Here is a 24,555-nt window from a genome sequence, read left to right on the forward strand (position 1 = left end):
CTGCAATTAACTTTTGCATGCCCTATTCCGACGTAATTTTGCGAGAGGAATCGAATGAGCGCAGTCCCAATACGCTGCGAGCGACAGCTGGAAAGTTACGGCCGAAAAACTCATGATTTTCATCGTCATTTCTCTGCTGCTGGTCCTACGCACTTTTTGATGTGTTTTCTGAGTTCCTGGGGGTCAAATTACTCTAGAGATGGTCATACAAATCGATTCCAAGACGAGAAATTTTCGGCTCCGAAAATGAGCAAAAAAGTAAGGCTAACCCCTTTGGATTTTTGGCGAAAATTCCGACGATTTCGGAAAGTGCTGCAATTAACTTTTGCATGCCCTATTCCGACGTAATTTTGCGAGAGGAATCGAATGAGCGCAGTCCCAATACGCTGCGAGCGATAGCTGGAAAGTTACGGCCGAAAAACTCATGATTTTCATCGTCATTTCTCTGCTGCTGGTCCTACGCACTTTTTGATGTGTTTTCTGAGTTCCTGGGGGTCAAATTACTCTAGAGATGGTCATACAAATCGTTTCCGAGACGAGAAATTTTCGGCTCCGAAAATGAGCAAAAAAGTAAGGCTAACCCCTTTGGATTTTTGGCGAAAATTTCGACGATTTCGGAAAGTGCTGCAATTAACTTTTGCATGCCCTATTCCGACGTAATTTTGCGACAGGAATCGAATGAGCGCAGTCCCAATACGCTGCGAGCGATAGCTGGAAAGTTACGGCCGAAAAACTCATGATTTTCATCGTCATTTCTCTGCTGCTGGTCCTACGCACTTTTTGATGTGTTTTCTGAGTTCCTGGGGGTCAAATTACTCCAGAGATGGTCATACAAATCGATTTCGAGACGAGAAATTTTCGGCTTCGAAAATGAGCAAAAAAGTAAGGCTAACCCCTTTGGATTTTTGGCGAAAATTTCGACGATTTCGGAAAGTGCTGCAATTAACTTTTGCATGCCCTATTCCGACGTAATTTTGCGAGAGGAATCGAATGAGCGCAGTCCCAATACGCTGCGAGCGATAGCTGAAAAGTTACGGCCGAAAAACTCATGATTTTCATCGTCATTTCTCTGCTGCTGGTCCTACGCACTTTTTGATGTGTTTTCTGAGTTCCTGGGGGTCGAATTACTCTAGAGATGGTCATACAAATCGATTCCGAGACGAAAAATTCCGAGTCATGCTCTTCCTCATGTGTCATCTGAGTTTCTAATGGTCCAATTAGTCTCTAAAGGGTCACACAAATCAATTCGGGGACCAAATATTCCGTCTTCATCAAAGGAAAGTTAACACTTCCGGAATTCTTGCCACAATTCCGACGATGTGAAACAATATGCATGAATCGTAATTTTGCAAGACCAATCGATTGTGTACAGCCTGAATATGCCGCGAGGAACGTATCAAATGTACCGTCGAAATACAGATATATGTTAGCAAATTTCTATTGTGTTTTCCAGCTGTTGGTCCAACGACGCTATCAATGTTCCTTCTTCCATTCTTGAGTCAGATTTAGTCCAGATCGGGTTGATGGAATCAAACCGGGCAGAAAATGTTCTTGCTTCGAAAAGATGGGAGCAAGCGGACAAATTTCAACAGTTTTTCAGTTCCTATTTTCGTTCTTCCGTGTGAATTCGTTCTGCTTTAGTCGGATGATTCCCGACGAACGCACGCCGCAACGCAATAATACCGTACATAATATTTAATTATCATCGCAGTTTCGTACATCAAGACTGTCATATTCTGATTCATAATTTCATAGCTTTATTCAAACATTTCGTTCATATGTTACATCACATCATAGAACGTACAATTCATAAATAGTATCAAGAATAAGTGTCGAGTTATCCTTTCTGGCCTAGGCTTAACAACCAAAACCATTCTTGGCAAGATACATAATTAATGCCTTAGATGTATATTAATCAAATATCATTCAGCTAATTGCAAATAACATATTTCACATAATCATTTACCTAATCTTCTACCAGTGTCGAGCAGTAATTTCCACATGTCGTATGTCTATAGACATTCAGCTACTGCTTCGGCTTCAATAAAGTGGACATTTCCGTATTACGTAGATTTTCATTCATGTATAGCCACCAAATGTTCAGTCGGCATTTTGCAGGATAATAATAATAACGATCGTAATAATAATACCGAAAATACTCGATTAAAAATAAAATAATTTAAATATTATAACAATCATAATAAAATCCATAATATTTATATTCTGTGTACATATATGTATATTTAAATCCGGCTTCCGAATCAGAATTCAAGTTTCATCCCCCCTCGCAATATTTATAATGCAGTACGTGTAACAGGAAAGTTATTTGAGGACACGATGTTCAGTATATTTAACATTAAAATTAATTGTAACTCCACTCAACAACATTAAATGTATATTGCAGAGGGAATTATCGTAGATTAAAGCTATTTCTACGCTGTGTAACGCGGAATCAAGTGTCAAATCTGTATAGTGAACTTGATATACTTCAATGCACGCACGTTAAAGGAGTGTACCACAAAAATATACAGTTGCATAATGTGACTCAACATTAATCGCATTCAATTCAGCCTCGATGAAACGCGGAAGAGATATATTAATTCAGGGTTACGACGGACTTCGATAACCGGGAAACGTGGAAGAGACAGGGAATTTGATTAAAAACATGTAATCTGAAATCAGAAAATTTATAAATTGAAAATTCATGACAACCCTGATCATATAAACTCTGCTGCATTTACTGCCGAACAATTTTCTACCACTCCTGATGCTTGGTTCTAAGTACCTGTACACACTTATTAACCTACTTACAAATCATACATACATGCGTATAATAATAAGTTTCACGAATGTTCAGAATAATAAAAATCAATTGCAATAATTATATAAATGACAAAAGCCTTTTGGTATTAAATATTTTAAATTTCATTGCATTACGTTAGATTATAATTTATAAATTACGCGTCGTACAAATAGCTAGCTTAAACGCATCTGTAGCCTGAACCCGGGACTGTGTTGGTACAGTAACAATTGAAACCGAATCATTGTATAAAAATGCGACCGCTTCGATATTCAGCCGGTCGATAGATAGCCGTTTTTAATTTAATTAAAGTTCTGTAAGTGTGTCTACAGAGGCGTGAAATCCTGATGTGATGTCGGATCGATCCCTGCTTGAACCAGCGCCGTCTCTTCTGGAACATATCTCATCCCTAAGGGTGGCCAGGACCCTTCGCACTTCGCGATTATGAGGCGGGGCGATATGCAGAGCCTCGTTAACGTCGGAAAGAGCATCGTCAAAGTGCCTTGCGTCCACTCTGGCCTTTGCGCGAGCGTAAAAAGCTTCATAGGAGTCCGGCTTCGTCTTCAGTACTTCGGTGGCGAGCTCGATGGCCTCCTGGCTCTCCTGCAAAACCACGGAAATGAATAAGAAATAACATAAATGTGCCCATAATAGATAGCTTTGATCACTTTGGTCATCGAAACTCACGTTCATTTTACGTTTACACCTGCTCAGGTTGAGCAAAAAATTTAGACGGAGCTGAGTGAAGGTCGGAAGATGAAGCAAGAGATGATCCTGGTCCCTGTCATGGTCCTGCTCCTGGCTCGGAGGAGTTGGGAATTTTCTCAATGCATAACCGTAGCGGTGGGAAGCTTCTTTTAGCCGCCCCTTACGGTAGAGGACGTTACCGTCCTCGAGTAATTTGTTCAGGAGGATGAGAAGAATGTCTGGCTTTCCAGCCGCCATCGCCCACGTTGCCGGACCCAGTTTAGCACCTCGACGAAGGAAACACTGAACCACTGGGATATTCCTACAGCCGATCGCTCGATCCAACGGCCGCATTCCGTGAAGGTCAACGTGCTCCACGGCAGCTCCCCGATCCAACAGTAGCTGCACCAGCTTTGGATTGCCCTGAAGGGACGTAGAGGTGCATGTTAATTATTAGTAGTGAATTTTTATGACTTTTTTATTGAATGAAACCGATACGAAGACATTCCGGTTCATCATTTGTCGTCTCTACAAGAGTGCAATGTTCACTTGCCTGAAAGGCAGCAAGGTCCAACGGTGTTCTGCCCGTTTTGTCAGTGGTATTAACGTTCGCGCCATGGTCCAGGAAAGACTGGACAGCAGAAACGCGTCCTCGAACGCAGGCCCATCCAAGGGAGGTCAGTCCTTCAATGTCGGTAGCTTCCAGGACTGCACCTTTGTCGAGAAAGAGTTCAGCGAGGTTGCAATGGCCCTCAGCAGCCGCTAACATCAGTGCTGTACGACCAGCAGGGTCGCGTTGGTCTAGCAGCGGCACGGCCTGATCCAGTACATGGTCAGTACTGCTGGACAAGGACCCTGAAAAGAAGGAAAGTTCACTTTCAGGCTCTAAACTGCCGGTAGCTAACACGTGAGTAGGGTAAATAAAAATTACAAACTCAATACCTTGAAGCAGCCTTTCAGCCGCCCCCCAGTGGCCTTCTCGTGCAGCAAGCATCAGCGGCGAGAGTCCCTTTGCACTGACAGCCGATGGGTCAGCACCGCGAGCTAGGAGGGCAGAAACTGCAGTGGTCGAGCCGTGGGCTGCGGCGATGGTTAGGGCGGTCTCCCCAGTTAGAGAATCGGGTCGATCGACCTTGACCTCGGCCATGTCGAGGAGGTACTCAACGATGGGTTCGTGGCCTTGAGCGGCGGCTGCTACGACCGCTTGCTGTGCGGCCTCTTCCCTGCCGACCTCAGAGTCAACAGTCTCTTGGGCACCCTTCACAACCCAGTCACAAGCCAGCAGGTAACCTACAACCGAAAGTCGCGCGTGTCTCGCTGCATGCACCAGGGGACATTGTCCTGCCATGTCCGCGTGACCCAGAGACGCTCCGGCAGCAGCTAGTCTGCGGGAAAGACATGAGAATCTGGTTGAAATTACGGTTCTAAAGTTGACGATAGCACTGATTTGGTAGGGTTTATGGAATTAGATGAAAGTATTTTTACCTTCTGACGACATCACAGTGGCCGCGGGCAGCCGCGAGAGAAAGTGCAGTGCAGCCCTGGCTATTTGTCAGCTCAACATCTGCTCCGAACTCGAGGAGGAGGGAAACCATTTCCACAGATCCCTCATGAGCGTGCATGCAAAGGACTGGAGCATTGCCGAGATACTCAGTTTTGTGATTCGGCGATGCTCCGGCCAGAAGAAGCAGCCGGGACACTTTCACGTTCGGACTATAGATGTTCCGAAGGGTGCAAAGAGCCGAGGAGATGCACTCCGTCGAAGAGGTCAACCAAGAAGCCTGTGGGAAGATGGAAAGACGATTGAACCATTAATGAATTGGCATTGTCAAAAGCTGCCAATAAACTTTAAAGGCAAAGCTAAAGGCTTACCTGCAGATCACGCGAGGGCCAACAGGGTGCAACTCCTCGATAAACGTGAGCCTTAAGGATGTGGTGTCCGAGCTCGAGGACTTTCTCTCCTTCCAGAGGCGCCTGAAGGCGGGATAACCTGAAGGCTATGGCGGCGTGACCTAGCCTCAGATCGCAGAGGAACTTTGTCGACTCACCCTCATCTCGGCGCATCAACCACTCCCTGAAGGACGGGTGAAAGAACATGTAGGTGTTGTCCAAACGCTTGACAAGGAAGCCTGAGAGCATCTACGAGGAAAAATACAATAGATTAACGCAATTCCTACAGAGCTATCATCAAGAGAAAGAAAGCATGATTTTTTTACAGTCCAGTTAACAACTTACGTAATTGTTTAATTATCCGGAGTGCAGGAAATCGCAAAAGTGTTATTAGTGTGCATCATACATGTATATTCAACTGTATGTAATACGTATTTGTATAGCAGGAAATAATGATGTTTAATATGCCATTTATACTAAATCTTTGATAAATTGATAGCAAAGATGATAGGTAAACCGATGTATGTGTAAATCAATAACCGTTGCAAGGTATACATAGTATGGATACTCACTTTGAATCTCTGGAGAAAGTCTTCCCAGGAAACGAAATGGTCGATGTTCAGCGAATTTACAGAATAAAAAATCTCGAGTAGCGTTAACGGGTACAAGGCCGCCAAACATACTCCCAGGAGAGGTTGAACTCTTTCGAACGACGTGGCAGTCGGGAATCTCAAATTGAAGTGCAGCAGGAATATTTGCGCGAGAGAGACGGGTAAAACCTGAAATCATCAACCACCAATCAATTACAAACTTTCTAACATGTGAACAGAAAACGCGTTACTGGAATTATGAAAACCATTTCAAGTTACCTTGTAGCTTGCAGATTTAGCGACTAGATGTCCACTCTCGATAAGATCCAAGGTGAGTTTGGCGAAAAGGAAGCTACCCCTGGAAAGCGCAAGGAGATGGGATGCAAACCTCGTTTGATTCGCCCCGCTCACCGATGCAGTGACGTTTGCCTGGATGGTCAAGCTCTGGTTAAGCCGATAGCTCACGTAATCAGCCAAATCCTTAGTGACCATATTGTTCTTGGGGTCAGAAGAACTTTTGTCTAGAGATATCCTTGTGTAAGGAAACTGTTTTGCACAATCCTGAAGCTGCGTTCTAACGGTGCAGATGATCTTCAGCCACGCCGGGAAACTCGAAGCATGTCTCGTCAGGAATGTGGCAATCGTATCACCGCGGTCTGGTCTGTGATACTCTGCCTCGCAAACTGCGTCGATTAAAATGACCTGGGGGTAAACGATTTATCATGAAATTAAGAGTGGGCTGGTCGAATAAACGACGGTGAACCGATGATGAAGTGCAGACTTTTTCCCTCACCATGTTAGTATCCGGTAATCTTCCAGCTTTGTGGAGGGTGACTAAAGGCTCGATGATTCCTCTGGTCAGTGCAAGATCGGGGTCCACAGTGCACTCCCTCTGAGAAACAGACCCCTGCAGATGGGGTTCCGACAGTAGATATTCCCTGTACGCGATCAGTTGAGGAGCTTGGCAGAGCTGGGCTGCCAGGGAATGGATGAGATCAGGAACAAGGCAGGTATTGTTGTTGTCGGCCTGACAGAAGTGGTAAGCAACGACGTGGGCCGCTAACTCACGAATCTGAAGAAGAAAATGTGATAAGTACAAAGCTTCAATCCTTCATTGACTTCATTCACACCCAGAAAATCAATCATTCACTAAAGTTCCTACCTTATCGTTTGTGGTTTGTATAGACGCCTCGATTAGAGGGTCACCCAATTTGTTTTTGTCGTCGTTATTATCCGCGTAAATTTCGGGCGGTGGAATTTGCTCTCTTCGTCTTCCAAAGCAGCTGTGCTCTACAAGCTGTAAGATAAGTGCAGTCTTCCCGGTTCCGGGGCATCCGGCGATCAAAGCTCCCGAGCTCGAGCCAGTCACCATAGCTTTCAGTTCATCCATTAACCATTGACGGCCAGTGAAGAGGGGGTCCGCCTCCAAAAGAGGCACCTCAAAGAACAGTGGCTTCAAGGTCAACTGGGCAGCACGATACTGGGCAAAACGTACTGGAGAACGAAATGAAAATCCGATTAAAACCATCGAATGGTAAAAGTTTAATACACCGGTATTGACCATTGTAATAGCCTATGCAAAAACCGTAACGAGACTCACTTTTGGGATCAATCGGCCCCTTAACAACCCCAGTTCTCGCAGATCTTCTAACGCATGTTCTACGGTTTTTAAACATGTTTAGTTCCTCGATTTGCCCAGGTTGAGTAGCTGCGGGCATAGAAAATAATAAATATCGTTAGCAAAGTTGTTTGTACGCAGGATTGGAATGCGCAAGCATAGTCCATGAGGCGTGTTGAACATTCCCAAGGGACAACTAGCTGCAAGTGAATAGTACACCGGAGGCAACAGGTGCAGTGCAATGGGCGAAAAGAAATCAGTGTATAAATTGATATACTAACTCGTCACGGAATGTCTTCTGGGCGTCAACGGGCTCGAGCTGCCGTTGGACAGGCCTGACATGGACATTGAGATGAGGCTGGCGACGCTGTCGCAGTCCTTACCGCCGCGATGGGCGACCGCGACTTCCGCCTCGCTCGAGGTACCAGTAAGCGTTGACACCGGGCTAGTATTCGTCGATGCCAGAGTTTGCGTTTCAAAGCTAGTCAAGCTGCTGAAAGACGCTGCTGAACTGTCATGGCTCCGGCTGTCCACCAACCGAGCCGAGGGCCTGGGGCATCCACCATTGACGACGGCACCCCGGGTGTTTCCACCAAGAAGGAGTCCCAGCCTCATATAGAGGTCGGACTGCGAAGACTTTTTTGTCCTCGAAGAGAGCTGCTTGATATTTCCTCCTTCGTCGTCTGCGAATAATCATACAAGGGTAGGAACAGATCAGCGTATGCGTTCAAATGACAGAAAAGAAAACCTCATCCGCCAATCAGCGGCACATAATCCAAGATGCAAAGTAACGGTCATGTCACGCATTGTTAGTCGATCAACTCAGGGTTTGAATGGTCAGATAGTCAATGAGGATGTGTTATTCTAACGCTGGAATAAAAAACGCTGACCAATAAGACAATTTCATGCTCGATTGTGCGTCTAGTATTGATACGGAATGACAAACCACAAGTAACAACATTCACGAAACACTTATCAGAGAAAGGGAAGGCATAATCCGCAGTCGGAAATCCAGGCATCGGTGCAGCTATAAAACTGGGTGATGTTAGGAGTGCAGAGTCACATAAAGGTCACATTGAAAAAAAAGGAATGCAAGAAACGAGGGCTAAATTGAAATCGCGCAGGAGCGTGTCGTGCCTGTAACTTTATCCGTCGAGCCGATCAGCTGGTTCAGCCCGTCGCTGGTCGTGCCATGACTGCTGCTCCACAATGACTTGATCTTGCCGAGGACGACTCCTGGCCATCGGGATTTACCTTCCCAGGAAGACGTCATCCATGCTGCGTGGGTCAGTTAGTTACGAGCTGTACTACCGAGTCACTGACTACTAATATTCTTACGATCTAACGGTCGGGGAATTTCACGTACAGGTATGTATACCGGACCATCGCGCAGTGGTCAATTATGATCACCAGCTTTACTACTGTCACCTGGGTGTTTACTGTTTATGGTACCCGTGATCAACAGCTGTTGGAAAATAGCTACTTCCCATCATAAACCGTATGATTCAGGTTCAACATGATTCGTGAATATAACTGTTCTCAAATACACATTCATCCAGAAACAGAAACGTCGAGAATGTGTCAATCCGTGTGCCACGAAGGCCAGGATCTTTGCTTCTCTAGTTACCGGCTAAAATACAAATAAAGTATGAGGTCCTCACCTGACAAGGCGGAAGGATTTTCATTGCTCTGCTCCGTAGAAGCCGGGTGCTGATGAGCAGAAGAATTTCTGTGACCAAAGGGACTCCTCAGTACTTTTGGGCTGAGAAAGAACCTTCTTCTTTGTTGAGGTGGCGTCGGACAACCTGCAGCGATGAAATTTCCACAACATGAATCAATACAATGGACCGAGCATATCGTGTACAAAATATTCAGATTACACCGAAACTCACTTTGCGACATGACGGCCGCCTTGTTCGGGGGAGCTGGCGAGCAGCATCTCGATGGTGTATCGGTAGGTGTTCTGGGCGGTTTTCCTTTCGAACCCTTTGGTCCCTTAGATGGAAGAGGTGAAACAACATCGGCTCGCGACTGTTTGTAAAAAAAAAAAGGTAATTGAATTATTCAGCATACATTTGATGTTCAAGCAGCGAGCGATTGGCTCTGTTAAGATTTCTAGCACACACGGCCAGGTACACAGAGCGTATCCGCAGATGATCTAACTCTGGGTGCGCCCAGAGACAATAACGTGTACATGGTAGGTAACAGTCTACGTGTCCTCGAATGGCGTTAATAATATTCTCTGTCTAGGTATGTACAATTCCATCACAATTTCATCTATACACCCCGGATGAAATGTCATTTACTAATGGATGAAGCCCCGCCCTCCGTCGTGGTCTACCACCTCTAATCCCCTCTCTACGTGAGTAAGGAGGTGAAATTGCAGTCGGACCGAAGATGGTGATAACAATAAAGGGAATTTTTAGCGCCACTGGTGGAATGAGGATCTCTCCTCTTTGTCCCGATGATTTACACCCGAGTACGATTTTTTCAACGTTTTTTTATTTCCGAACGGTGGCTATACGGAGGCAATTCGGTTTAATTTAAGCGCACGTTTCTACACTGGTAATATTCACCTCTGTCCCTTTATTTCGATTGGACCCAGCCTTTAACGGCCAAACATACGTGGGAGTTTAAGGACTATACCTGCAACCACGGACTTATACGACAACTCCTGGTGACGGTGTTCAAACTCGCGTACGTAGGTGGCAGACGACGGTGATCACGGTGTCGACGTTATGCGTCATCGGTTTACCTCCGTAAGAGAAATTTTTTCATGTATGAAGTACTAGTACCCATAACTGAGTAAGTGGACAGGCGCGTGGTGTCTGCTTTCAGGCCAGACTGACGCCAACACAAACACCTTTTCAATTTTTAACCTTCGCCTCTCAAGACGAGCTACCGATACCGACGGAGTACCATCGCCTGGAGGTGTACGTGACTGGTCAGTGTTTTCAATTATTCGGAGGCCACTTTGTCTCTTCTTGTCTGTTATTCCCCACGATGAACGTGCTCTGAACGCGACCTAGACTCTTAACCGGAACGGAAGCAATCGTAAAAGATCGCACGTGCGTCCAAGCCCATCTTAATGCGTAATTTCTAAACTGTCCTACTCCATCCCACTAACAATAATAGCGGTCAGGAAATGATTAGTGGATGGATTTACGGTGCAATTCGAATTTTAAGACTTGGAGATGGACTATCGACTGGTGTATACAGATTTCATCGACTACGTGGTCTGACCCAGATTTGGATAGCGTTACCGATTCTCCTTACCTGCATAAAGGGGGTGAAATGTCCGTTGGTTTTTACCCTCGGTCTAGGGCTACCGCAAAGAGCGTTAATCGCAGTTGTGTCATCGACCCAATCCTCGACGTCTTCACGTGTGCGAGCTCTTCCGCCTCCCGGAGCGTTGGGCTGTCTCCGATTGCTCGGCTTGGTGTATAGCTGCGAGGTGGAGCCTCTCCCGAAGGTGGTTTGCCCGAGGTCCAGGGTGCCCCGAAGGCCTGTCGGACCCTCAAGGTCCTGCGTCATGCACAGGGGACACGCCTCGCTCCTGAAGGTGCAGGAGTAGCACCTCTCGTGACCACAGTCGTCGATCAAGCGTCGCTTCTTGCCCTTGTCAAAAGGCATCTCGCAGGATGGGCAAATCGAGCCAGTCCCAGCGCCCGAGGACTCAACCAGGGCCCTGATTTGCGCCAAGTCTGAAAAAGTCGAAGAAATATGGAAGGTTAGACGAAATCTCTTCATCCGAAACTACTATCGACAGAAACCGGGTGTTTCATACCCTCGACGTTTCATCGTGAAATTCTCTGCATAAAATAGTTCAAACGAAGGTGAAATTTGCAAGCACTACTTCGTTTCGAAACTCGCATAACTTCCAGGGCAAGTGAAACGCCAGGGGGTTCTGCGATGGGTTCGAAATGATAAATCGAGCTAATCGTATTAATTCAACTCAGAGACGGTTGCGCAAGTGCTGCAAACAATGGTCTTGTTTTTGAAGGTGATGGAAGTTTGTGCGAGAAGAATAAAAAGAAGAGAAGAAGAAAAGAAACAGCATAAAATGAATCACCGCTAGTGACAAAACTCCGCATTATATTATACATGACTCAAACGACCCGCTGGCGAATTACACGCGTGACAACTTGTATAATAACGCACATATTCGAAGAAGAACGATGTGGGAACAACACTTACGTGTATGTACCTATAATAAAACCACTCACGGATACAACGACGTACATTGCGCGTGTATCTAGTGCGGTCATATTTACGTGCGTGCGAACAAGAAAACGGTAAAATAACCGCGTGCTTATTACTATACCGTGTACAAGTGTATATACGTGTATTATTATCCTAGCTAGCCGGCATGACCAACCTCGCATGCGTCCGTGAACCGCAGACAATTTCATAGATAGATACCCTCGTAATACACGTTTTTACTTGACAATTGCCATAGTGAATATACACAGCTTGCACACGTCTAAACCGTGGCGCCTATCTCGAGTTACGTAACCGTGAAACACAGGTTGCGCTGATTCAGCGTCAGCTCTTTCTTGTGTCCACTACTCTGCAAAATACTGTAGATGCCTAAACACACATTGTATAGCGTTTTAATTCTCGTAATTGTTGAGCTGAAGGAAATTAGATCGGCTTGATCTCTGAGTTCGAAGACTGGTTTAAAAAATATCTTTCTTCAGACGCCTGGGAAAATTTCGTTCCATCAGTTTCTATCAATGTGCGTACATTTAGAACACACCTTAGTCAGCGGCAAAGCTCACTATGTGCAATGGAATTACATATTTGTTTATTAAGAAGCAAGGTCAACAAATCGTGGGTACTGTTGCAACAACTTTTGTGTCAATTATATCAAGTACAATTACTCAAGTGCCGCTGGTTTCTCGGGTATACGTAGGTATCTGCCTAATAGGTTTATACCTTACCGAGTGGCGTATAAGAGTAGCTCGTAGACAACGCTTCAACTTACACGCCAGAAATCGTACCAATACCCATGCATTGTGCACGCATACCGTTGAATTTCGATGCCAGAACAACGGGCAAGTGAGTTTCAGGCTTTCGCAAGAGCGTATTTCAAGGGGGCGAGCCGATCGCCCGCAGCCACCTGTCGAGGACCTCTCTTTGCATTGGTCTCTCTAAAATGCCAACCTGCGGCTGAAGGCAACCGCCTTGGTCCAGAGTGCCGGCTCCTCCGGGTACACGTAATGGGCTTAATACTTCTCGCGCGTATTATCAGACCCGAGCAGCTGCTTTCTATCCAGTTGCCAATTAATTACGCTTTTTGTAAGGCTGACCCGCTTCGCACCAACCGTGTTGCAAACTTCGGCTGCTGCACTGGCACGGCTGCTGGGCCATTTTCTTCGATGGAAACCCGGACGGTGTGCAACTCGGGTATTGTTATTCTACCAAGGCCACCATAGTGACAGCTTTCCGATTAAACATTGGCCAGCGAAAAAGAAAAACCTACATGGATTTGTCCCATGGCATCGGATACAGGTTTACTATTCTAGAGAAAGGAAATCAGATGTATTATTTACGTGCAGAAAAGAGAGTGACCATCCCAACAACTGGAAAGTATTCGGAGAAGGAAATGATTTTTATGAAAAGATCGAGAATTTCAGCTTGTTTAGTCTTGCTCAAGTGAGATTATAATCAGCTAATATCTGGATCATGAGTATTGCAGTAACCACACTTAAAACTGGCAACAATATGTTTCAAGTCAGGATCTCGATCGATTCCAAGGCTCTGCGGAGTGAGAATTTGAAAGTTTATTGATCTTTGATGGTGTCATTTTCTTCCGAACCATTGGTCTGGTGACGATGAAGGATGAAATGAAACTTCCCTGACTTGCCCTCAAATAATGATGGCGATGCGGAACTCTTGACAAGTGAGCAGCCGCTGTGCATTCAGCGATGTCGATGGAAGTGCAGGTTTGAATATCGAGTTGAGTCCAGTTGCGTTTCAAGCGAAGTCTCGACGTACTACCGCTGGTACTGTATTCTTTCAATTTCATTTTGGCATCTCATCCCAGAGGCCAACTCCACCTTTTGTCCCGGTTTGTTAAGCGGCAGCCCATTCCGTTATCCGTGAGTTATTTGCCGATCAGAGCGAAACCACCTGGTCGCATCGACGCGAAGAGCTTATAAATAAACAAATCCCGCTTTGTTGTACAGAAGATATACGTACAGGTGAACAAAGGATGCTCTTGGAAGTGTTGGTGATTTTCGTATCGAGAAATAAGATCGGGCTTGAACCAGTCGTGACGCGACCGCTGACTGGCTCATCCAGTTGCAAGTCGATCTATATTGACGCGACTATCATGGTTATATTCTTCGCTTCGTATTCCGAGATGGTTCCGATTCACCGATCACCTCCAAACCGTGTCTCGATAGTTGAAACCTCGACGACTCCGACCCATCCTCAATTCTGCGATGATTCCCATTCACACGAACTCGCAAAGTCCATTTATATGAGGTGCTTCATTTTGATTATACGTTTTTTTTTCTTCTTTTTAAGTCGTCATATTGTTATTCTTATTTTTGAGAGCGTTATATTTTCGACGAGCCTCTGGTGACCTGATTTCTTATGGGTACTCGCCGATCAGTCACCTCCGAATTCGTTTTGTTTTTTCCATCCAGTACCATCCAAATTGAGGAATAAAAATCGACCCGTCGAAAGTACATGCGTACAATACAAATTGCTGAATAAATTGGCATTAAGATAAATCATTCTCGGACTTCACCGTGCCGCCTGGCAGTAAGAATAATCGTTCGAAGTATGCAGGAGCGCACAAGAAAATCGAGTTATTACTTATATAACCATACCGTTGTAGCCGTTAAATATGCTCGTCGGTTATTCTTAGAGTGTCATCCGAAATTACGGCACACGAAGGCATCGGCTGCAGCGGTAGTCGCGGCATGTGTTCTTCTGGGTGTTCGTTTTAGCGTACGACACGAAAGCACGGTGTTGTTGTCGGTACTCTCCACGACGACGACGAGGACAATCAACGTCTTCGTTGGAGACTGCAGGGGCAGCTCGTGACGTCGTTGCCTGGAGCAGTCGGCGAGTCCATGTTTCATTTTATAAATCACGCGCCGCATCTCTCCGCGCGACTGAGGCTCTTTTTTATTATTATTGCACCATTTTTCTTTATTTCTTTAGTCGACTCTCTTTTTTTTCCTTACAACTCCTCCTCTGCCTTCTTATTCTTCTTTCTCCTCCTCTCCTTCCGCAGCCCAGCACAACACAACGCTTCGGTCCGGTTCACCAAGTGACCGCTGGGAATAGAACGAAAGCCCCTGCGGGACAGTCGGGGCCAGCCGACGAGTGCTGACCCGTAAAATCTCCCGAGACCTTTCTCATTTTATTATATCTCTCATTGCCCGGCGCACGTCTCCTGATTAATCTCCATTATCCGCATCCCCGCGCGCCTCAAGACTTTCGCAAGTTACACTGCGCTGCGATATAAACCAGGCCGATTAAACGCAAAACGAGCGTTGCCAATTGGTAGTTCTAATTATACATACACAATGGACTTATCACCTCAAAAAAAAATAATATTAATATCAATGTGTAAACGAACAGGTTCAATTAGCCTTCTCGGATGATTTTTCGACTTATTATTTATCATCGACGAAAAATGTGCGAAATCGAAAGACAGAGATCGTTACAAGCAGTGATGAACGCCACTCGGCATCTGCCATATGTCGTCGCGACGCCCGAGTTTATAGCTTCTTCTTCTTCTTATTCTTCTTCGTTTTTTTTTCTTTTTCTTTCAGACCGTAACGTCGACGAGGCTCCCCATACCCTGGTCAATCTTTCTCTCGTTCCCCGTCATCTCCCCGCTTCCTGTTACTTATCTCTTTTCATTCTCAGAGCCCGCACCAGTGACTACCGAGAAGACCCTCTTTCCGGGCCTCGCGCTATTCATCGCTGCAGCCTGGGCCTCACTGCTGTTATATGCCTGCATGCGATCTATTGTGATGCCGTTTCACGGCACTGCAAGACTGAAAAAAAAGTCACGAAACGACGGATCATGCGAAATACTCCTTTCTCCGCGCACTCCGATCTGTACCCCTTTATTCGCTGTTACAGACCGAGATGCGACTACTGGAATAAAAATATCCCTGACTTCCAAGACATTATCCTACACCGAAGACCATTAATCAAAGCCACGGATATATCTGTGACGGATATTCGTTGATAACTGTCAATCATTGCGCAATATAGAAGTCGACGTAATCGTAGAGGATAAGCGCAGGCCGATAAGACGACTTTGACAAGTGTATAAAATAATTTCAACCTCGAAAAATTTCAACTGACTACTAGAGAAGAGGAAAAAAATAACGAAATTGAACGTCAATTAGTATGATTATTTGCGACCAAAGAAATTGTTGATATGTATCCAGCACCCGTGCAGCAGCGCTAAGCCTGCTTACATGAATTTCGTCAAGTGAATTTCGTAACACTGCGCGATATTTGTGGGTATCGTGTTACAGCGATACGTCCACTAGGATTCGTCTTGAGGCTTAACATAGAAGGCGATTACGGAAGCAACGGCTTCGGCTCATGCCTGGTGCGTGTAATATAGGTACACCTGCATGTATAATGGGGATAACATCAAACTACAACGTACTATATAATTAAATACATAGGAGATTCAGAGGCACCTTGTGTTGCACTTTGCGGCGTCAGGAAGGGAGGCCGCAGCGATCGGAGCATTGAATTTAAATTGCACGCGCCTGACACGTCGTTTCACTTTACCACTCTATGCCGACAGGAAATGAAAATTCACCCGCTTTATGGGGGTTTTATTTTACAAGGAAGTCACATCGGCACAAGGCGTGCCAATCCAGACGCTCTAGGCACGCGTTTGTATATCTCCGCACCTAATTATCCTCTCTTATACAGACGCAGATGCCTGTATCCTGATCATCCAATCAAAGAATATCTGAGTAATTATCTTTCAATTGGAGAAAACTGTGAGGATAAAACGAGAGAAGGAAGGAAAAAAACATTCCAAGGCAACGAGCCTGCAGTTAATTCTTACTTCTCTTCAGCTCCTGCCTGCGTATCAACGGTATTCGTTCGATTCACATCGTCCTGCGAGATGCTAAATACACCTTTGCGGCATCCTGCAAGTCGAGACGCAGAGCTTACTAAAGCTTGTTTTCGTCGAATCAAAGTTGAGTTCGAATCAGTCTTCCCTTTGGAAGTTCGCATTCCTCCTCTGCAATTGAGGTAAGACATGTTGGTCTTACCAAATAAACATAATCAACGAGCATATTATAAACCAGCCATTATCGCCGCACCCAAAGATTCATATAATTTCACCGGGAATTGGGAGCGAGAATCTATCATCTGGAGCTGGAAGACATACGCGGATGGTCCACCGCCAACTGAATTCATTTTATAATGAATAGATGATTGAGCCGCGTACTTGAAGGTTGACCCGAGAAAGCATGAGGTCGCAGATGAGAAGAGAAGAGACTTAGAGAAAAGAATAGACGTTTATTGTCGAGGGTACAATATTCGCCGCTAATTCATCCTCACTCTGGTCTCAGGAATGGATCATGGGTGAAATACACACACAAGCTACGCGTAGGTACGTGTCAATTTCCCAAGCCAAATTATCAGCTGAACGAGCTTTCGTCGAAGGTGAAATCATAACTGAACTATCCTTGCCATTATTGTCATCGACGTCAAACAGCACTCGATAATTTACTAACGCTGGAACAGATAGTAGACCCAAAATAAAACGGGAAGCGTCCGTTCAATGGCGGCCATCTTCAGTTTTATTCACTTCGTTCGACATACAATGTTTCACGGCAGTTAACGTCATTTCATTTTCGGAAATTCAGCTTAAGTGTGATTCACTCCAGTTACTGGAATCGTAACTAGGATTCATATCGTGCATTCACATACCGGATCGTTGTACATACACAGTGTGCTATGCCCAGATGGGAACTTAATCTTATAATTCACGATTTGATCTGTAGAACCGATACAGGTACACGTACTGCACGTCCATGTGATATATATTCGTGTCCACGTGTAACGGGGGTTTGTAGATCATTGTAATATAATGCAGTACTCGAGCTTTGCACGAGCTCGCAATTTTATTCCCGCAATTACCAATACAGGGTGAGGTATTCCAAACAACCCACGAACATTGCTAGATCCAATTTATTCTGCATTTCAAAAGGAAGAATATTGTGGATTTCACTCCAGATAGACGAACAACAGTTGTTAATTTTTGCAATATATTACGACGCGTGACGCGACCCTTTAGCTGGAAATTAATATGTTGCAACGCGTATCGTGTGACTGTGAACTTCAGCATAGCAGCGAGCTGATTCACCCTGAGTATTGATGTTAACCGCGGATAATGTAGAATAAACTATTGATTGCAGCGTAAAGCAGGTTGGAATAGAAAGTTAGAGGCTGCAAGGAGAGGAGGATCACTTTGGTTGATCTAAATCGACCTCCTCCCGAGCAACGTAAGCGTGCATTTGAAAGATCACGAATTTCAATGGGTTATACATTTCATACAACCCCGTTCTGCATGTGCCATTACATTATTGCCTTGCCATTTCCACGATCCTTTATCTGCGCATCGGGATTATTGCAATCAATGTTAATATCATGAACTCAGTTTCACCATATTCTTGATTATTTTTCATAGTTCAATCGACATTTGCCATTATCAATTCGTTATTAGTGCAACGCCAACGCAAATCAGTGCTGAAATCGCGTGATTGAAAACAAATTTCGCAGTTGTATTTAGCTTTCGAAAATGTGCTTTTGAATAATGATTAGTTTTTACATACCATATCGTAATGCATATAAGTATACAAGAACGGAGCTTTACGCAATCCGTTTATATACGTTTATTACACATTTATTCGTTTATACATATATGGAGGTATATTATATACAGAATACACATATGGAAGAGCACATACCAATTAAGCATCTACCGTGTAAGACGTCAGCTGCTCACGGCTAGGGAAAGGTCAACGACACATTTTTCTAATCTTCCGTGAAGTATCTCACAATTAGTCGTTACCTACTACGTATATATACGAGTATATTGTAACCGACTCGAAGCATAATTGGGTTTAGACTTTTAAAATCCACGACGTGTCAGCGAATTAGCCAGCCCTCGCGATTCGCACGGTAGAACAATTAATCTGCACACTCTTGATGAGCAAGAGGACGAAACCGAATTTCAATTTTTATTTTATTTGCGCTTCCACCGAACTTAATTACCGAATGAAATCAGTGTTAAGTTACGTTTTTCAGCTGCAGCTACGCAGTGCCAATTCTCACGTTTTTACATCGTTGTATAGAATTAGCAGCAGCTGCAAGAAGCAGACTAACTGCAGCAGACCTAACAAAAAAAAAAAAAAAAACGTAGCTCCAACACGCGTATTATACGTAGGAATATAATGCATGCATGCACGGTGGACTGTGTATAATATGGATGTAAGAAATGTAAACCGTATTCTAGGTCACTAGCCTGCATAGTAATGTATTCATTTATTCATTTATTCGTTCCTTTGTTTACTTATTTATTTGTTTGTTTACTTATTTAGGGAAACGTTTTATAACAGTACCGCGATATTACAAATTACAAAATAAATACATACACACCGGAGCATGAAATAGAAGCGTCAATATGAAGTAACGAGCTTTATCACGCACCGCAGTGCAGTAAACTAAATCTTGCAAAAGAAAAAGAAAATTAATATCATTCGCAATACAATGTGTACCACACATAAATTGAAAAGATTAGAAGTACTCCTTCGGTGAAAAGAATCGACAATAAAAATTAGAGATAAGGGGGGCACAGATGGTGTTAAGAAAGTTGCGAGTGATCGATCGTTTGGCTGAGGTACGTACAACATGCATATCCAATAGGCATCGGCGAGTACCAAAAAACACTCGTTTTAATCGTCCCACTGGCTAAAAGCTAACGATCGTTGTAAATTGTAGGTTTTTATTATCCGCCATATCTCTTTACATATATGTATGTAAAATGTATATACATACAGATGCATGAAGAATGTACACGTACCAAATGTAACGTAAAATAGTGAAAAAATTTAAGTAGAACACACAAAACAAAGCGACTCATCTTCGTGTCAGAAAGTTTCTACAGTATAATTTATCGTATAAATATTGTTCGGAAGAAAATGATTTTACGCCGAGGGTTAAGTTATAGGTATGTACAAATAATTGTAATGTTCGGTGCGTCTGAATAAGCAGTAAAATGAATAAAAATGGCTGAATTCTGAAAGCAGCAAGTCGTACAAGCACGTGTATGTATCACACCAGCAACTGTATCATCTGCAGCAGTTCTGCAGCAAACAACACAGTATATAACCCTACGTACCTACGCGACGTGTAACGACTGCTGCACTGGTCTGGTACTGATACACAACAGCATTGTACCTTCGAGCAAGTAAATAAAGTAAGTACGACGTTGGTTGCAGGGTATCATGAATAGAGTTGCGCAACCCGCTCGCGGAAGGTAGGGCACCAAGTACACGATTTTACCTGCCACTCGAGGTACGCGTACCTACACAGGCATGCATACGCTGCACTTAGCATGTTACTATCAAGTCGCACCACTTATATTTCTCTTTTTCTTTCACTTCTCTGCCGCTTCCTTTTTTCCATATCTCGACATTTTCTGTTTTTATTTCCGCAATATAGCCCGATATTGCATATATTATGTATGTAACGTACGCGCGCAATCCATGGGCATGCATTTCACATTTGCGCTGCGCCACTCTTGTCACTTGTAAATATAACCTTATACATATATAAACTGATCGCGATCGTTCCGCCTGTTATATGCTATTACAATATCGCATTATTATTTATAATACCTCGATTTATATCTCACGTCCGTCTGTATATATATATATATATATATCAAGAAATTATTAAGAAATAACAACAAGCCAAGTGTTATGTATTTTCATTTTTTTGTTTTTGCAGCTTGATTTTCTTCCCGCGTTGCGCAAATCATTACAGGTAGGTATACACACTTACCCATGTGCAGCAGTATTTGCATAAGATCTGCGCAACTTATATTCCGCCGTGAGAGATTGTACATTCATGACCCATATCTTTGACTAATTATACAACCATAGAAGACACAATTTTTCCCCACTCAAAGATACGTGTATATGCGAGTTATGCAAAAGGGACATTTTACATCCTTGTAAGAGTGTGATTGGAGCTTTTAAGAAACTTGACTGCCCCCATTTCAGGTCTTCTTTTTTTCGAGGTCTACGATTCCAACTCAGTAAGAATTGTGATTCCTCTGGATTACTTTTTGGAGCACCGAGCAGAAGGATCGGGAGTGAAAGATGTTAAAAGAAGTAAAGAGAACAGATAGAGAAAAACTGGATTAGGTCAAACGTACGACCCTCGAGGGACTCGGTGGTGTCGTCAAACTGGGATCGAGAGACAGGTGCTCTAGCGACCGGTATAGAAGTTTACAACTGCAGTTGGGTCAACGCACCTAGCTGCTGACCCTCCATCTTGGTCGGCTGCGTACCAGCTCGAATGAAACGTTATCACTGAAAGACTGGCTTTGAGGATGTACGAACGTCAAGACAGAGGCGCACTGCAGGCCTCTCTACTCGCGATGGAAACGCGTCTGCGCATTTACAAAACTATCTTCTGCCCCAAGTGCGGCCGCCCATTGCTCAACTTACATAAAACTTATCGGCATTATCATATCGTGCTTAGGTATAGGTATAATAACCCCCCTCGCTTATGTAACTCGATATTGATAAAAAGGGTTGGGTCAGACATGCGCACGCGCGCTCAAGCACTATTTTTTATACGATGTGTCCACGTATGTGTGTGAACAACAAAACAAAGTTTTCTCACTCTTCAATTACCACTTCAATTTTATTCTTTTCCTTCGGATCACACGAATCGCACAATTTAATTACACTGAACAGTTCACGGCAACGGTCGTCACATGACAAAAAGATGAGAATGCAATCAGTAAGGTTACCATAACGATGCATGAAAAAGCTGACTCTTTGAAAGTGCCATTCTAAAATTGTGCAACAATAATTTTTTCCCTCAATTTTCGTGACGTTAACGTTACTTACTTCAGCCTCATGGACAAAGCACAATTGACAACGCGCGAGAGTCTACCGAGCCTTTGATGAATGAACGAACACGCTGCAGCGAAATATTATAGATTAATCGAGTATACATTGTGAAGCCAACGTAAGCTTGAACAGCGCTGCGATAAGGCAGTATTAACAGTTATTACAATTCAGTTCCAGCGTAGGATTTATAATCGTGCAGGAAATATTGGACCTGGGTTTCTATCATCGATCATTTTCAAACGTTTGTTAACGGCCCCCGGTCGCTGGTTGAGAGAATTACCGTAAGGCGACTCGATCGGTTGGGTGTAGTGGTTAAGTCTTGAGGAAGCTATTTGCTCTGGCTCACTTTGATCAAATAAACAAATACGGCGGTTTATCCCCCCGCCATGTTTGACCTCATCGTTTCGTTTCGATTCATTTTTCCCCTTTCCAATCGCTCGCGAGCTTATCGACAGCGGATGCAAGGTGTTAGGATCCCGCTTTTCGGAATATCACCTTCCAGACAGATATCGAACTACATGTATAACAATAAAGTATATCGGCGCCAACTTGATGCGTTATCGTCGACGTATCGTGCGCCCAACAGTTGTTCTAGATCCTGATGTACTTGTAAGTAAAAATTCGCATGTCGTCCACCGTTTTTCGAACGTTCTCCAAATCCGATTTGCAGCACCTTCGTGGTGCGCGTTTATCGGATCACGAAAAAAAATCAATCAACGATACAAGTAACAACATGCTGAGTTCAAAGAAATGTGGCCAAGGAAATCATGTGGTACGTACGTGAGTAAATACACAGGTACAAACGCGGTAACGGATCTCTGGACGACGGAATGGATGGATGGATGGCTGGACAGGACGGTCGGACTGGTCGCCGCGAGAAAGGATCACTTGAATAAAAAAGAGGAAAAGAAGAAGATAAACCAGAAAAAACCGCTCACCTCACTCACAGAGATTTAAGAAAAAAGTAAGGGAAAAAAACATATTTCGACAAACGTCAGACCAGCTGGCAGAGTCTTGTAACACTTTTCTTAAATTACATACATATATGTTATTCATGCAAGTATACATATGCAATACAGAATTGGTTAAACCAAGAACCAGTCTTTGCTACCTTTTGCACAGAAAATCAGTCTCTTCGACGACTACCACTTTAGTATAATGGTTGTTTTGTTGATTTGCGTTACTGCGAATCAAATTGGACGACCAGTTAGTGTGGGAATTATGACGGTACGTATACCTAATATAAATCCGTGGCGAAACAATACATGTTAGATGAAGCGCATAATAGGCGAGAAACCTTAGAGTTGTAGGTATAATTAATTATTTGAAAATCAATTAACTGAATAAAGTTTTCCTCATTCAATCAATCAATCAACAATTTCTCCATACCGCACACCTCGTTATTTCTTCTTCATATCGACTCACTATGAACATATAATATAGCTGGTAGACGCGTAACGAGCTGACAAGTCGTTTACTTAGCCACGTGTGGCTAATAATAATAGCCAGAATATTAAGTGAAGAAAAATAAAACAATAAAGAAGAATAACAATTACGGTGATGATAATATAATAGTAATAATCACATAATATACGTACCCACTAGGTAGAAAAAATTATAAAAAAAGTAACTCTTCGTGCCAAACCATTATGAGTAGAATGAATGGGCATACTCACAACAGTCCTCAAGATAAATAACGATATTCAATTCAATTAAGCCTGAAATTTCCATAAGATGTTCAATGTGTCGTGTCTGTGGCTGCGGATGATGATGATGATGATGCGAAAAAAAATCGCGTGTAGGTACAAGTTTCGTTATATGACCAATGTAAGCAGATGAGTCTCAGGCAGGACACACGAACGAACCCATGAACTGACTACGCGCGAAGGCAACGCGCAACGAAGTGTGTTTAATGTACCGAAAGATTACCAACCAGCCTGTCCAATTCGCTGTCAGATTGGAAGGAGAAAAAAAAATGCTACTTGCGAAATGATATTATTAATTACATGCCGGTATTGTACTCTACCTACATATGTGGCAAAATAGGTATGCACGCCGATTCTCTCTCATTGTCAGGGGTTCAACGATGCAGGACATCATCGGCAATAGGTTCAATTGGCATGTACCTATGCATCATATAAACGATGGCGATGCGATGCCCGGGATGAAATTCAATTTAATTTGCCCATAACCTCATGCGGCGATGCCCGCTTTTGTTATCCGAATAACGATCGAACGGGATGAAGTCGCGCGTAGGCGCTGCATCGCTTCGCTACTCGATTTCTCCTCTTCCTCTTCTTCTCCTTCTTCTTCTTCTTCTTCTTCTTCCTCGATCATGGACCTACAGCATTTATACCGTCCAACACTAAGCCGCGACCACCATCCAGCATCACCTAACCTCACCTCATCTCTTTCATCGAGATCATCTCGCGTTCGTGTCCAACTTCGATGTAATAAGGTTGAGCAAAATGTAGAGCCCGGCTAGATGATGGCCAGCGTAAAACGCCAGGCGTCGTTACAGAGTTCCGATCACTCGGCTCGCTCGAACTGCAAGACGAGGTACTTCAAGTACATAGTACAAAACGTCATCGTCAAGTCGAATTTATTTGGTCGTTCTAAAATAAACCGTTTTCCCCAAGTTCTTATTACGATGCATTACTCAGGTGCTTATAAAATCGTGACAACTACTCCATTATGTTATTTCTTCCTTTCCAGCAACACTGACCGTAGCTATTAAATTTATTCCTAATTGCAGCTGTAAGCTGGATACTTTAAAAAAAATTTCGGCTAAGTGCGTGTTTCAATACG

General features: G+C 43.8%; 1 protein-coding gene across 2 annotated transcripts in view; it reads right to left on the minus strand.

Annotated features, from left to right (window-relative positions):
- Positions 1 to 1,734: 1,734 nt before the first annotated feature.
- Positions 1,735 to 24,555, minus strand: part of LOC124412991 (protein TANC2) — a 65,030-nt gene continuing 42,209 nt past the window's right edge. For both annotated transcript variants that reach the window (XM_046893259.1, XM_046893260.1), the window contains exons 2-16: positions 10,862 to 11,289; positions 9,478 to 9,616; positions 9,247 to 9,390; positions 7,867 to 8,268; positions 7,568 to 7,675; positions 7,130 to 7,461; positions 6,761 to 7,039; positions 6,247 to 6,669; positions 5,950 to 6,156; positions 5,360 to 5,626; positions 4,973 to 5,268; positions 4,430 to 4,872; positions 4,041 to 4,342; positions 3,488 to 3,910; positions 1,735 to 3,403 (exon numbers count right to left, since the gene is read on the minus strand). In XM_046893259.1, coding sequence (XP_046749215.1) covers positions 3,107 to 3,403; positions 3,488 to 3,910; positions 4,041 to 4,342; positions 4,430 to 4,872; positions 4,973 to 5,268; positions 5,360 to 5,626; positions 5,950 to 6,156; positions 6,247 to 6,669; positions 6,761 to 7,039; positions 7,130 to 7,461; positions 7,568 to 7,675; positions 7,867 to 8,268; positions 9,247 to 9,390; positions 9,478 to 9,616; positions 10,862 to 11,289 — 4,490 coding nt within the window. In that variant the 3' untranslated portion in view covers positions 1,735 to 3,106. The remainder of the gene's footprint in view (positions 3,404 to 3,487; positions 3,911 to 4,040; positions 4,343 to 4,429; positions 4,873 to 4,972; positions 5,269 to 5,359; positions 5,627 to 5,949; positions 6,157 to 6,246; positions 6,670 to 6,760; positions 7,040 to 7,129; positions 7,462 to 7,567; positions 7,676 to 7,866; positions 8,269 to 9,246; positions 9,391 to 9,477; positions 9,617 to 10,861; positions 11,290 to 24,555) is intronic.

The sequence above is a fragment of the Diprion similis genome, chromosome 12, assembly GCF_021155765.1.
Source record: "Diprion similis isolate iyDipSimi1 chromosome 12, iyDipSimi1.1, whole genome shotgun sequence".
In the NCBI taxonomy this organism is placed as follows: Eukaryota; Metazoa; Arthropoda; class Insecta; order Hymenoptera; family Diprionidae; genus Diprion; species Diprion similis.